General features: G+C 34.6%; 1 protein-coding gene and 1 long non-coding RNA gene across 9 annotated transcripts; one reads left to right on the top strand and one right to left on the bottom strand.

Annotated features, from left to right (window-relative positions):
- The first annotated feature begins 1,777 nt into the window (after positions 1-1,777).
- LOC139894587 (putative disease resistance RPP13-like protein 1) lies at positions 1,778-7,674 on the top strand. Of its 3 annotated transcripts, none has more exons than XR_011775095.1 (3): positions 1,778-5,855; positions 6,836-7,024; positions 7,308-7,674. XR_011775095.1 is itself a non-coding variant. In XM_071877958.1 (2 exons), exon 1 carries the CDS (start codon positions 1,814-1,816, stop codon positions 5,846-5,848), a length of 4,035 nt encoding a protein of 1,344 aa, XP_071734059.1. In that variant the 5' UTR covers positions 1,778-1,813; the 3' UTR covers positions 5,849-5,855; positions 6,836-7,277. The 3 variants fall into 3 exon arrangements, 1 of the variants encoding a protein (XP_071734059.1); XR_011775094.1 differs by having other exon boundaries at positions 7,304-7,674; XM_071877958.1 differs by lacking the exon at positions 7,308-7,674 and having other exon boundaries at positions 6,836-7,277.
- Positions 7,675-10,309: 2,635 nt separating this feature from the next.
- Positions 10,310-15,412, bottom strand: LOC139893192 (uncharacterized). Of its 6 annotated transcripts, none has more exons than XR_011774388.1 (7): positions 15,201-15,412; positions 15,001-15,081; positions 14,429-14,465; positions 14,284-14,349; positions 13,379-13,452; positions 12,807-12,907; positions 11,390-11,886 (listed from the first exon to the last, which is right to left on the bottom strand). It is a non-coding gene; the product is annotated as an uncharacterized lncRNA (long non-coding RNA). The 6 variants fall into 6 exon arrangements; XR_011774391.1 differs by lacking the exon at positions 15,201-15,412 and adding an exon at positions 14,820-14,871 and having other exon boundaries at positions 15,001-15,062; XR_011774392.1 differs by lacking the exon at positions 15,201-15,412 and adding an exon at positions 10,310-10,631 and having other exon boundaries at positions 11,852-11,886; positions 14,284-14,465; positions 15,001-15,062.
- Positions 15,413-15,855: the final 443 nt, after the last annotated feature.

Below are 15,855 nucleotides of genomic sequence, written 5' to 3'. Positions count from 1 at the left end.
AAAACACGCTCCCAAACGTCGAAAGCGTGCTTACAAAAGATGAGTGAGTGATCTACGGATTCCAAATCGTCGTCGCAAAGCGGGCATCTCACACTATGAAGGTCGATACCCCTTTTGTCTAGCTCGAGCCTAACGGGAAGTCTTTTCTTGAGCGCTCTCCATACAAAAATTTCTATTTTTTTTGGCACAAGATTATTCCTCAGAGTGTTATATTGAGAGGTGCACGTTGGAAGAGAATGGATGTCGAGTTCAGTCGCTAGCGTCTTCACTCTAAAGATACCATCTGATGCAATCGACCACTTCCATTTATCCTCCTGCCTGCGATCAAAAATAAAAGAAGATAACAAAAGAATTAGGTCCTCGAATTCTCCAGCTGCTCGTCCAGTGGGTGTTCTTCTCCAGTTCCACACATATCCTCCCTCGGGTACACGGTCAGAAATAGTAACAAGGGCAGATTGCTCGAGTTTGTATAACCGAGGGAACATAGTGCATAGCTTGCCTTCGCCAATCCAGTGATCATGCCAAAAGAGAGTATTACTTCCATCTCCAATGACTTTGGTGAAAGAGCTTTTGAATGGTACATGCGAGTCTTCCATTTCCGAACCTGCTAAGATAATATTTCTCCAAGTGCCTATTGTCGTAGAGTGTGAGATTACACTATCCGACAACAAGCCACCACACGAACCATGAATACTTCGAATTATTTTAACCCAAAGTGAGTCGGTTTCGGTTTTAAACCTCCACCACCACTTCCCCAAAAGAGCCAAGTTTTTGTTTTTTAAAGTCCCGATGTTTAACCCCCCTTTTTCGTAAGAATTTAAGACAATGTCCCATTTGACCCATGATATTTTTGACCCCGAACCCGACCCGCCCCAAAAAAAGTTGCGCCTTACACTCTCAAGTAGTTTAATCACACAAGCCGGGGCACGATAGAGCGAGAAATAGTACAATGGTAGACTCGTGAGAACCGCTTTAATAAGAACTAGTCTTCCCCCAAATGACATCGACCTCATCCTCCAACTCGAAAGTCTACTATTAAATTTATCAATGACCGGATGCCAATCCTCCAACTTTTTCATTATCGAACCAATGGGTAGACCTAGATACGTGAAGGGAAACTTACCACTAGATATTTCATTTTCATCCCTTAGTTTTAGAAAATCTCATTAATTTTATTCTTTATCAATCAGAATTATTTTTTTTTTTTTTTTTTTTTTTTTGAAAGGCCAAAATTTTATTAATCAGAATTCTTTTCTCTGAAATCACTTATTCTGAATTGATTGATCTAAAAAGTAACACTTGAAATGGAAGATCTAGTAATGTGGACCAATACAATGGAACCTTTTTATATTAGAAAGCTCAAAACTAAAAACTTTCTTAGGGAAATATAATGCAGTCTCAGTAAATTATTTGTTGATGAATATAATGAAGTTATGAAGTAAAACACACTTTTTATGTAGTACTCCTTATGTGTAATTTTAATAGCAATCGAAGATCTCCCTTCTTGTTATGAGTGTTGATAAATCCAACACTAAAATTGATAGACACATTATATTTATGCACTTAAAAATGATCCATGGATAAAATTTGGTAGATCTATCAATTTTTTTTTTTTTTTTTTTTTTTTTTTTTTTTTATCATTAAGTTATTGACCAAGGGAGATCTTAAAAGATTTTTGTGTGGTAGAGTAAACGTTGACCTTATCAACCACTCAAACTCCTTACAAATGCATTATTCCATATTATTCTTGATAATAACCACTTTCATTACACCCCCATTTCGCCTCTATCATAGACTAATATACTAATTAACAATGCCTGAAGTTATCGTTTCTGAGCTTCTCAAAGTTGTGCTTGAGAAGTTGACATCTGAAGCTTTGAAGAAAATTGTTCGGTCTCTTGGAATTCAATCCGAGCTCAAGAAGTTGGAGACGAAATTCTCCGAGATTCAAGAATTCCTGAATGATGCTTCTCAAAGGGAAGTAACTGATAAAGCTGTCAAACGGTGGTTAAATAGTCTCCAACATTTGGCTTACGATATAGACGACATAATCGATGGTTTAGCAACGGATGCTATGGAGAGTGAGTTCAACGAACAACAATCTGTTGCCTTCACTAGCAAGGTAAGAAAACCCATCCCAACTTGTTGCACAAATTACTTATTAAGTGAAACGATGAGTCATAAGTTAGATAGTATTACCAAGGAGTTGCAAGATTTGGAATTGGAAAAAACTAGGCTTGGTTTAATTGTAAAAGATGAAAGGCCAAAAAATATAAATAGAGGATTACAGACCTCTTTAGTAGATGAATCTACGATTGTTGGACGTGAATTCGAAAAACAGACATTAATTCACAAATTATTGACGGATGAACCTTGCAATGTAAACTATAGAATTGTTCCAATAGTTGTTATGGGTGGGGTTGGTAAAACAACCCTAGCCAGACTTTTGTATAAGCATAACCAGGTGAAGGATCACTTCCAGCTCAAAGCGTGGGTTTGTGTTTCGGATGATTTTGATAGCTTTAGTATAAGCAAAGTTATCTTTCAATCTATAGTTGGTGAGAATAAGGAGTATGCAGATTTTAATCTACTTCAAGAAGCACTTGAAAAGCAACTTATGGGAAAACGTTTTCTGTTAGTGTTGGATGATGTATGGAGCGAAAGTTATGAGGATTGGGTAACCTTAGTTGCTCCATTTCGTGCATGTGCTCCCGGAAGTAAAATCATCATGACAACACGGAAGAATCAATTACTCAACAAGCTAGGCTATAATGGTATAGACCAACTGAAAAGCTTGTCTCATGATGATGCTATGACTTTATTTGCTCAACACGCATTGGATTTACCCAACTTCGATTCACATCCCACTCTAAAACCATATGGCGAAGGTATTATGGAAAAATGTGGTTGCCTGCCGTTGGCTTTGACAACACTTGGGAGGTTATTGAGGACTAAAGATAATGAAGAAGATTATTGGAGGAAAGTGTTGAATAGTGAGATATGGAGACTAGAAGATGAAGGTGGAATTGTTCCTGCTCTTAGACTAAGTTACAATGATCTTTCTGCGTGTTTAAAGCGGCTATTCGCATATTGCTCCTTATTTCCTAAAGGCTATATATTTGATAACAGGGAGTTGGTTCTGCTATGGATGGGAAAAGGATTTTTACACCACTCGACTCCAAACAAGTTAACGGAAGAACAATTTGGTCATGAATGTTTTAACAAGTTGTTTTCAAGGTCGTTTTTTCAACATGCACCAAATGATAAATCGTTGTTTGTGATGCATGACTTGATGAATGATTTGGCAACATCAGTTGCCGGTGAATTTTTTGTAAAGTTAGAAAATGAGATGGAGAATGATAAATGGACTAAAGCATTGGAAAAATATCGCCATATGTCATTTGTTCGCAAAGAGTACGAATCGTATAATAAGTTCGAGGCATTAAAAAGAGCTAGAAATTTAAGAACATTCATGGCAACGTCTGTTGGGATGATAAATGATCAGCAAAGATTCTACCTGTCTAATAAGATTCTGGTTGACTTACTTCCAAAGCTAACATTGTTAAGGGTTCTGAACTTAAGTAAGTTTGAGATTAATGAGTTACCAGAGTCAATTGGAAGTCTGAGGCACTTGAGGTATCTTAATTTATCTCGAACTCCGATCACACAACTACCGGAGAATGTTTGCTATCTCTATAATCTTCAGACACTTATCCTGTTTGGATGCTATCTTCTATGTAAGTTGCCCAACAACTTCTCAAAGCTTAGAAGTTTGCGGCATTTTGACACCAGGGACACTCCACTTTTGAATAAAATGCCCTTAGGAATTGGTAAGTTACAAAGCTTGCAAACACTCTCCAAAATAATCATTGGAGCAGAAAACAGATTTAGACTTACCGAGCTTAAAGAACTAAAGAACCTTTGTGGAAATATCTCTATTAAAGGGTTGGACAAAGTACAAATTGCATCCGATGCACGAGAGGCAAATTTTTTGCATAAGAGGCTTATCAAGTTAGAGTTGACATGGAGTGATGTGTTCGACGGTTCTCGAAAATATTTGCTTGAAAAGGAAGTATTAGATGAGTTGAAGCCTCATAATGATGCTTTAGAACAACTCAATATTGTGTCATACGGGGGAATACAGCTTTCAAATTGGGTTGCGGATCCCTCTTTTGCTAGGTTGTCACATGTGTCGATTCGTGGTTGTAAAAGGAGTACATCTTTGCCAACACTTGGCCAGCTACCTTCAGTTGAAGAGTTGTTTATTGAAGGCATGGATGGGGTGAATAATGTGGGTGTTGAGTTTCTTGGTACTGGTGGTGTTTCATTCCCCTTGCTTAAAACTCTAACCTTTGAAAATATGAAGGAGTGGGAGTCATGGTCAACCAATAGTGGGGTTGTGTTTCCATGCCTTGAAAAGCTTGTTATAAGAAGTTGTCCTAATCTGGTACAAGTGTCAATCGAAGCACTACCATCACTAAGAAATCTTGAAATACGGGAGTGTGATCATAATGTGTTGACAAGTTTGGTTCATTCAGCTTCATTAATCACCGAGTTAAAACTAGATCGTATTTCAGGCCTTACTGATGAGGTGTGGAGAGGTACTAGTGAGCATCTGAGGGCAGTTGAAGAATTAACCATTATGTGGTGTGATGAGATAAGATACTTGTGGGAATCAGAAGCAAAGGCAAGTAGGGTTCTTGTGAGTTTAAGGAAGTTAAATGTAGCTGATTGTAATAATTTGGAGAGTCTTGGAGAGATGGATGAGGGGGTGGTTGGTAGGAGTGGAAACAAGCTACTCACGTCACTTAAGATTTTAGAGATAAAGCGTTGTAAGAGTATTGAGCGTGGCAGTTGTCCTAACAACATTGAGAGATTAAGTATTTATTATTGTGATTCAATCACGAATATTTCCTTTTCATCAGGGGGAGGATGGAAGAAGCTTAAGTCACTTGAGATTTTCGGATGTAAGAAAGTAATAGTAGAGGAGTTGGGAGGATACGAAGGAGGAGACAAGAGTCGGATGCTTATAAAAAACAACAACGAAGGCATGCCATTGCTTAAGCATGTACAAATACTTCATTTTCCGAATCTGAAGTTCATACGTCAACTGAATTGCTTTGTAAATATCGCCACTTTAAATATAACTTCTTGTCAAAGTCTGGAATCATTTCCTGATCAGCAATTGCCCTATCTTACCTCGCTAAAACACTTGGCAATTTACGATTGTCCCAGAATGGACAGCTCCTTTCCTCGTGGGCTTTGGCCTCCCAAATTGCAATACTTAACAATAGGTGGGTTAAAGAAGCCCATATCAGAGTGGGGCCCACAGAATTTCCCACTCTCTCTTGTTAATCTAACCTTATTTGGGGGAGCTTGGTCTGGGATCCGGCGTCATGAGGAGTATGATAGTATTAGTGACAGTCAGTTGTCTCATCTTCTTCCACCATCTCTCACTTCTCTCTGGATATTAAAATTTAAGGATATGGAAACAATATCGATGGGATTGCAACACCTCACCTCACTCCGATATCTATTAATTAACAATTGCCCAAAGATGAAAGATCTTGTACTTCCATCGTCTCCTACTTCTGTCCGGATAGATGACTTGGATGAACTGGAAACAATATCAGTGGGAACACAACTACTCACCTCCCTCCAACATCTCCACATTCAAGACTGCCCAAAAATGAAAAATCTACCAGAAATGTTGCTTCCTTCACTTCTCGGTTTGAGAATCATTAGATGCCCAAAGCTGAATAAAAGGTGTAGTAAAAGTAGAATTAGAAGAGGATCCTACAACTACTGGCCCCTCATCTCCCATATCCCCAAAATCGACATCCAATGAATTAAAGGTGAGCATCCTTCTCAATTTTTTTTTAAAATCTCACTTGTCCCTATATATATATATATATATATATATATATAGTGGTAGGATCAAGAGGGAAGTAACCAAGCGGGGGAAGCAAATGTTTTTTTTTTTTTTCGTTTTTTGAAAAAACTTTGTTCACGAACATTATAGGTTGGATGAAAATATGAACATTTAATAAAGACACTTTGTGATAAATGTTTTTATTTTGGCGGGAAAACGCTCGAAGAAGTAATATATAACAATTATCGTGTTTTTCGAGCGTATGTTGAGGTTTTAGATATTAGGGTTTAAATATTAGTGTTTAGATATTAGGGTTTATAGAGTTTAGATATTAGGGTTTAGAAATTTAGGGTTTAGGGTTTAGATTTAGGGTTTAGATTTAGTTTTTAACACACCAAACCCTAAACCCTAAACCCTAAACCTTAAACTCTAAATCGGGCTAAATTTTACTTCACAAAACATGGAAAAAAAAAAAAAAAACGTTAACATTCTTCACGAACAATATTATCTTGAATGTTATTTTTGTCGATCGTTTTCCCGCCAAAATAATAACATTCATCACGAAGTGTCTATTTTAAATGTTCATATTTTCATCCAACCTATAATGTTCGTGAACAAAGTTTTATCAAAAAACGAAAAAAAAAAAAAAAATTGCTTCCCTCGATTGGTTACTTCCCCATTGATCCTGCCCATATATATATATATATATATATATATGATCACACTAACTATTTGTTAAACAATATTATTTTCAGATGAGCTAACTAGATACTGTGTAAGATTTAATGTAGAATTATTTCATTGAAGCTGCATTTTAATATGATGTATCATTATGTATACAAATTATTAGTCATATTAAAAAGGTCCTCTCTGATTTAAAAAAAAAATAAAAAAAATAAAAAAAAATCGACATGTTTTTCTTACTCAAATTACTTTATACTACTAATAATCTAAGTTTCTTAGGGCATGCGGATCGAGCATGATTGGTTGGCATCTGCGTTCAACAACTAAAGCACCATCGCACAACATTTCAGACAGCTTAGTCAAAGAACTACAAACATAATTGGAGTCAAAAGAGAAAGTGTTGGTGGTTTTCAGCATAAGAAGTCTTATGCAGCCTAGTCAAGAAACTACAAAATGTTAGATTGCAGTGTATGATTTCATTTCAAACTCATATATACAAGTCTATTGTCATTAAATTACTGATTACTGATATTCGAATTGACTCTAGAGTCTAGAGTCCATTTTGGACAGGAGTGGGTATATATAAATATATCACACCATTATGTTTTCTTCAGTTACTGCTGCAACACCTAATTATTTTTACTTTCAGTAAAAAGACCTCTTCATATGTGCGTTACTGTATATTCTGTTTTTTTCTTTTTTAACATTTTGTTAAAAGAGATTTCTGAACTCATTTTATACTTTTAGCTAGAGATTTAAAAACAAGTACAGCTGAGAGCGAAACATGAGATTGATGTATTATAATGAGCCGCAAGCTAAGCATGCGTCCAAAAGAAAGAAAGTGAAGACCAGAGAAGATAAAGATGATACAAAATAGCAGTTTTTGGTCAAGTGTTATAGCAGAGGAGGAATTTTTCATTACATCCATAAATTTGTTACTTAACCGATAACTTTACCCGTCTTTACAATTGTGATTAATTTGAATTGTACTGCGAAGACTCAGAAAGCGAAAGGAATCATAGAATAGAAAGCATAAAAATGCATTGAACAAACGCTAAACACCTGGGTTAAAGGTGTACATTAAAGTATTTTTGGTTCCTTTGATTTTTTGAAGCATATTTTGTCATATGATTAGAAACGGTAATTTATTTAATGAGCTGAAATGTTGTCAACAGAATTTGTATTAAAATTCCACCTGATTTTGGATATTAACAAGCAATGAACCAAACACCCTATTAAAGACCAATAAATTTCAAAAAGATTTTTCACCATTCTGACCAAAATCCAAATGCAATAAAATTTGCCCAAAATCATAAATTATCATATGATTCATGTTACTCAAAAGTCAAACTTATGCTGCAAGAACATCTGCCTTGAAAAACTTTCCCAAAATCTCTTCTTCCAAGCTTCTCAAAATCTCTTCTTCCAAAATCTCAAAACTTACCCATAATCTCTTCTTCATAGGAAATTACAATGGAATGAATAATCTGTCATGAATGACAATGTAATTTCAATAGCACGGTGGTGTAAGGTTGGTTTTGCCATCCACATATATTCCTTGTTTAGGAAAGTGGCACATGCATTCAAATATTCTGATTGTCCATTTTGTGATTTGGACATGGGATGAACAAATGAAAGGAAGTTCATAGTTATAGTCCCATGTGACTAAAGGTATTGAAATGTGTCATCAACAGCAAATCCTTGGTGTAGGATTGCGACACGGTGCAAGTATCAAGCTCTGACATAATCACTTCGGGCTAAAAGGAGCAAGATGAGCAAGATATAGGAATTTGTGTTTTGGGTAGTGTGTCAATGTCAACCACTGCTAGTCATCGTATTGGATAGCGACACATGCCAATTAACTCTCTTGCAAACGAACTTTCCGGGTGACAAGGAAAGCGAGGAATGAGAAAATTGTTAACACTTAGAATATAATTCAAGTGACCTATTTAGTTATAAGATTTCTGCTCAAATTATCGTAGTAACTTTGTAGAGTTCATCTCTGAGCGTTAAGGTTGTGCCTCGGTGACATAAGGTGAACGGACGTGTACACTATCCTTGTTAGTGTAGATTGTTAGAACTATCAAATGAAATGATTGATTAAAGCTTGCACCTCCAACATATCCAACAACAAATTACAAGACATCTACAAAAGGTCTACTACTCAAAGCTTTCGCACCTCAAAGACAAACTACATGATAACGACCACTACTAAGAGCTTCTGCACCGCAAAGATAAACTTCAGAGTAGTTCTTTGAAAATTTTGAGTGATCTTCATCAATGATCAAGAGCTTCAGAGACCTCCGTGCTCAGAGCTCCGGCAATGTCAAGTTCAAAGATGAAGGTTACCCGCCACAACTCACATCATAGGGGAGATTGAAAGGATTTTATCCCATTCGATTAAAGATGCAAGTTAGTGTCGGTGCATTACTTAAGACACAACTCACATCTTAGGGGGAGATTGAAGGATAAAAATCATATTGATTAAAAATACGAGTTAGTGTCAGTGTTTTGCGTAAATTAGTGATTTAGGGTAGAAATGTAAGTAACTAGGTATAAATAGAAAAATTACACTCCGTGCCTATCACATTAGAAACCTAGACACCATATTGATTAAATTTAACCACAGATGGCAGAGGTCTTCTCTGAGTCATTTCATCAAACAGGTTGTAGGCATCATTCAAGTTGGTAACTTTTTGATACCTAGATAGAGGGCGATCATCATAATCTGTCACGATCTCCTGGGATGAACCGGAGAGATCCAAAGCCGACCCTGGGACGAACCGGAGGTAAGCTCGGACTAGCCATAAGACCAAGTGTAGAACTCACTACCAAAAGCTAGCTTGAAGGAGGAGGGGACACCTTGACTTATAAACCATCACCCAATCCCATACTTAGGCAAAATGTGGGAATTATTTAATTCATTACAATACCCCACCCTTAAGGACCAACGTCCTCGTTGGTCACGGCTGGCACCCATCATTGAGCCCAAGCCACCACTCCGAGTTGTCGGGACCCGAAAAGGTGGGTTGCTCTGATACCATTGTCACGATCTCCGGGGACGAACCGGAGAGATCCAAAGCCGACCCTGGGACAAAACGGAGGTAAGCTCGGACTAGTCATAAGACCAAGTGTAAAACTCACTCCCAAAAGCTAGCTTGAAGGAGGAGGGGACACCTTGACTTATAAACCATCACCCAATCCCATACTTGGGCAATGTGGGATTTATTTAATTCATTACATAATCGTTATGTATTGAGGAAGAATTGGAGTGGAGGGAAGCTACTAAAAATGATTTATGAGGAGGATTGAATCGAAGACCTAATTGAAAAGAATATGATAAACGGGTTTCAAAGAAAATGTGGATAGAAGAAAGCTCACCTTTGAACATGAAGAAAGAATTTACAGCAGAAGCAACATAATGTCTGCGATTCATCGCCATCCTCTGCATAAGAAAAGGAGCTCAACAACCTTCAAGCCCAAAACTCGTTCTCCCTCTTAGAAAGGTACGAAATTACTAATTAGCTGCTTACCGTATTCACAATTTTACTGCCCAGTGCCCACTAAATTGTGTATTTTATATTTAACTAGCTTTTAAGAGCCCGTGCGTTGCACGACAGGCCCTAATAAAAAAAAGTATAAAGTACGAATGAAGTTATTAACAAAGAACAAAACATCTTCAATATAAGACATATAAGTTGACATGTAAACAAACAATGTTTTGAATTCAACTAATCAAAATAAGTTGTTCTAAGGAATGTTGTAAAGATTCATAAAGTGCATAAAAGTGGTTCGTAAAAAAAGTTGAAATGGAAGCGTAACACTTTAGGTTTTGGAAGCATGATAGTAGTAAAAGGTACGGTATTTGCAGCAGTACTTGAAAGAACATGTTGACCCCGGTTTGAGTTTAGTTTTTCTTCGAAAACTTGTAAATCCATAAGACACGCAGAGGTTTGGCCTTTTCTTATTCTTCTCGTCTCAACCTCCACTTGTATTTTCTTTTTCCTAGATTGATGCATTTAACTGCTTTACCACTCCGTAAGCCTGATAGTAACATAAGTTTGTTTGGAAGACGCTACAATAGTACATAGTTGTTAAATATATTAGTATAGAATAAAGATATAAAACTGTATTGATTTAAAGTTGTAAATGACTTTATATTAGTGGATGGAATACACAATTATATTAATCCAAATGTTATTTTATAGTTTAATAAATATGAGTAATTAGTTTGCTTACCAATACATTACTGCGTGGTATGACCATTTCGCACTCCCATACAGTGACTTGTTTTTGCAATTTAGTAGGGAGATCCATTTCATCGATCTTATCATTTACAATGCTTGTATCTTCACAACCATATTGTTTATAGATTATTAGCTCTATATTAAGTTCATCAAGTGTATAAAAGATGAGTAATGATATGACCCATCTTATTGTTTCACACGTTCTTAGATTAAAAAAAAAAAAAAAAAAAAAAATGAAAATGTAGTTGAGATATCGTTCTTAGAGCTATCTTTATTTAAATCCATTTTTAACACCAAAAACTTAAGGCCATATCCCTATCAAATCTACTCAAGTCTTCAATTTTTCTTTCTAACCCCATAATCTTATCGTTAAAAATACTTTATAAACAATTATAATCACATCATGTCCAACCGATCTTTTGACAATAGATTTGTAACCATATAAAATAAATAAAGTGGTTGAACAAAATAGACATGAATAAGTATTAGGTATCTAAATTATATAGTTGACCAATGAGCTTGTTGTTCAGTTGCACCCTATTGTTATGATCCCTGTGCCCACCTAGTGTTTGGCTTGCATCTGAAATTATATAGTTGAGATACATATCTAATAGAAGAATATAATAGTTCAAGGTTCATTCGATAGAGTAAACCCCGAGGGATAGCCTAGTAGTGGGGACTTGGAGTCTCTAATGGACACTCAAGTATCCCGATAGAATATATTTTGGAGCAGGGGCCTTTAAAAAAACATCATTCATTAGACCACACTATATACATATCAATACATGTGTACACACAAAAAATTCAATTTTAGTGAAGCTTTTATGCAATTAGTACTTGTGTAATTATATATCAAAGTATGAGTCAACATACACAATCACACTTACTAACGTATAAGATACTGACCTAATATCAAATCAATTTAAGTATCTATAAGCTGCACTAATATAGATTATATCAACAAACCTTATAACCAAAATACTATAAAACTAATATAAATGATATCAACAAAGTTTATAACCAAAATCATACAAAACTATAGAAATACCTTCTTAAGCCGTCAAATCCAAAGTACAATGGCACCTGGTAAATAATGATATTGTAAACATGAGATTTGCTGCCAAGATAAAAGATACTGAAAATATGTAAGGGCCTAACTGCAAAAGAAATCAAATGAAACACCTTATTTTTTTATACTTAATTATTATATATTTCGATTAACCCATTCAGTGCACCATGTCTCTCAAGTTTAGAAACAGACTACATACAAAAGTTTCAAGATTGAATTAACTATATACATAATGAAAGGTTCAAGATTGAAATAACTATATACATAATGAAACTCAAGTTTTCTTATACATAATGAAACTCTTTTGTATTGCATCACAAATAATTGACTGCATTAGTCTTCTATTTCTATATTAAATTGAGATTTCATTACTTTTCAATTCAATATGATCCCTTACACAATCATTATGGGTCAAAATTACCACCCCCAAAAGTAATTAATTATACCATACAAAACTCAAAGACCAGTTTTGCATTATCATGATTCATGTATATTATGCTCAATATATCACCTTCTAGATCAATGTATGAATTGAGTATCAATTGATACTTCTGATTAATTGCACAAATTTTGTATACACAACTTAACCTTAATGTATACCCACATAGGTTTTTGCAAAAAACTTTTAGATCACTGGATCCTAATGTGAAGCAAATAAGACACTAATAACATGTAAAAGTGTTAAAGATAATCACTGCTTATATTTTAATAAAATTTCTCGTGGGTTCAAATCATGTTACCATATTCACATCAAGTCATGTTGTCAAGCAAGATTCTGCTATGTACGCTATTCATTTATTCGTGTCAGATATCTATTATGAAGATCATTCCGAAGACAAAGTTTAAGGGAACTAAATACTGTCACATGGCAGCATATAAGTTGATGCACAACATAAGGTGCCAATATAACATGCGTCGAAAGAGGGAAACTTACCAGTACTGCAAGAAGTAGGAGGATCCTTTCGCAAGTCAAACTTTCTTCTCATTTGCACATGCTAACTTTCAACATTCAAACTTTACTCAATCTGGCAAAACCTAACATAAAGACAATTACAGTTTAACCAATAAGTCATTATCTGACCCAACATAGACAAATATATAGTTACCAACACTCTAACTTTAAATGTGTTAAAGTGACTTTAACAGCAAGATAATTAAGAACTTCTTTAAATTAGTTATTATGGGTCCAAATATTCATCAAAAGCAACGCACATGTTACTTTTAAAAAAAAATTAACTGTAACATGTTTGCAAGATTTTTATAGCAACAAAGTAACACGGTAGATGGCTCATGACATGATTGTCATACAAAGCAAGTCACTACACATTTTCAAGAAGACTATAAACTGCATCAAATTTGGGTTGAAGTTGCCTTCTAGTCTAGAATAGTTGAAAAGGGAATAGACTGAAAACGGAAACTTCTATTAATGTCAATAGTAAAGTAATATAAGAAGCAAACTATTAATTCAAAAAAAAAAAAAAAAAAAACATAGATAAAAACTCATACCATATGCTCCTTCACCCAAAGCATAAAGGGGTAATAGGCATAACGTTGATGAAGCGATCGTGGCCAGCCCACTCCTACATGGTAATTATAATATCAGATCCTGTTATAAACCCATCAGATACGATTGAAATTTCTTCTAAAAATTTTACAAATATATATGTAAATATAAATATATAAATATAAACATGAAAAAACTGCCACATAAAGCATATATATTTGAAAAATGATCAATAAGTATTTAAGGACACGAGCATGCTGAAATGGGTAAAATTTGCCACCTTCAAATAGAGTAATGCATGTTCCAGGGAGCTCTGTAATGTGACATATGACTCAACCAAATAAGCATGAAAATGCAAACACTCAAACCATCAGTGTGCTAAAATGAAAAATTCTCTCATGAAACACATTTTGTTTGACAATTGAATAATTGATACCAACCAAAATACCATTAAACCAACAACAAATCACATCATTTCTATTTAGATCTGCACACATGTTTAACCAATACACAATGCAAATATCAACAGTCAAAAAACGGTGATTAAAAAAGCGTGCAAAATTATGCGTTGCAGCCACACAAAAATCTATTTTGAGTCATTACAAACCTATTAGAAAATATATTTCTATTAGAAGAATATATCAAACAAACATAGCTACAAATCCATAAATCTATAAACAGCCACTCAAAAATACAGAATTATTCAAGTTCGAAGTAAATTAATTACATAAGAAAGTCATTACAAACCTATACAGAATCACCAGAAGCCAAGTTTTTCAAAATCTATTTTGACTTATAGGATCCATTATGAAGCAGACGATCAAATTGCAAAGGTATACCAGATGTATGTAAGACCACTAAAACAAAAAATAAGTTGAATTAACATTAGTGAGATAATATAACAAACCTGATATCAGTATTAAAGATTGTACACAACTGTTACTGCAAAATGGAAGTGCAAAGATTGATCTCCCTGCAAGAAAACCATTAAAAGCAAACATAAAGCATGCCAATTTAGCAAGAACACAATGAATTCAGAAAAAACAAAATACCATTGCCAACACATATCTCACAAAGAACTGGATCTCCCTGCATTAAAACCAATTAAAAAATTATTCACCATAACCCACAAAATAAATATCACACTCTCTAAAATATCAAAGAGAACTACAATTTGACTTCTAACAATGTATTGTCAACATACAAATAAACAAAAAGAAATCCGATCAATACTTTTTCGAAATATGTCTGCAAAGAGATCGTTTCGAATAGCACTATATACAAAATAAAAGATGATTAAGTGATATACTTTCCAATCTATTTAATTAAAGAATCCAAGTATGTGTAAATATACACATATAACAATCAAATCAGATAAACACCAACAAAAATAATTCATCATTAAAAAAAATCATTAACCAACAAAAGGAATTAGCGACTAACCAATAGTAGTTTCTTTAGCTAAAACACCAATAAATATCTTCCTAATTGTTACCTTGGAAACAAAATTAACACATATATTACCCATTTAGTAATTCAGCTTCTCAAACCAACATGAAAAATAGCCACACGGGAAAAAAAATAAATAAAAAATAATACTCCGTAATAATCAACTATTGCTTACATCGTTGTCATATAAACGGAATCCGGCGTAATGATTATCTGAATCGGAATTCCGAATTCAGACTGATACTTCAAATGGAATCTGGCGGATTAAGAGTTAAATTAGGGTTTATTCAATAGGATAGTCGTTTGAATAAATAGAGTTTCGTACAACAGGCCATTAATATATGAATCGACGAAATTTATAAAATCAACAATTACGGCAATAAGATCAATTGTGGATGGTGACCGGTGTAGAAGCAATAGACTGTAGTTTTTCGGCCTCAGATTTTCCGGCTAACTTGCGTTCATCGGACGGAAGCAATTCATCGTGCAACGGTGGTTTTAAGATTAAACGGTACCGTTATGCGTGTTAAAAACCGAGGATTAATAATACACCTTTTCCGTTAAAGGTTGCCGTCGCCGGAGAACGTAAATGGTGTTGGAGGTTTTATTAAATTCATAATCGATAGCCGCATAAATCACTGAATCGTGGTATCACTTTCCGAAAGTAATTATTCGACCCTTATAGCCTGGGTTACACGAATATCACTTTGGGATAAGACAGAGATTAAATTCTTGTTTTGGCAGAAACAAGAATTCCTTTTGCAGAAGAATATTTTGGTGTTCGTAACTTGTGTATTTTTCTCATGCATATTGGTTAATATATTTATATACACCCTTAATCATGAAAGAGTCTTTTATTAAAATCAATTGGCCGATTGATTAATAAAAGTATCTTCTATAATATTCAAAAGTGGTTACAGGAAGAATATTTCTATAAACAAATATTATCACTTCCATCATTAAAGTAAAAGTTGTTACTTTTACAATAAACAAATATTATATTTTACAACTATCAAAGCATGAGTGATCA

This window comes from Rutidosis leptorrhynchoides, chromosome 2, assembly GCF_046630445.1.
Source record: "Rutidosis leptorrhynchoides isolate AG116_Rl617_1_P2 chromosome 2, CSIRO_AGI_Rlap_v1, whole genome shotgun sequence".
Lineage (NCBI taxonomy): Eukaryota > Viridiplantae > Streptophyta > Magnoliopsida > Asterales > Asteraceae > Rutidosis > Rutidosis leptorrhynchoides.
This window is presented reverse-complemented; position numbering and strand designations above follow the sequence as displayed.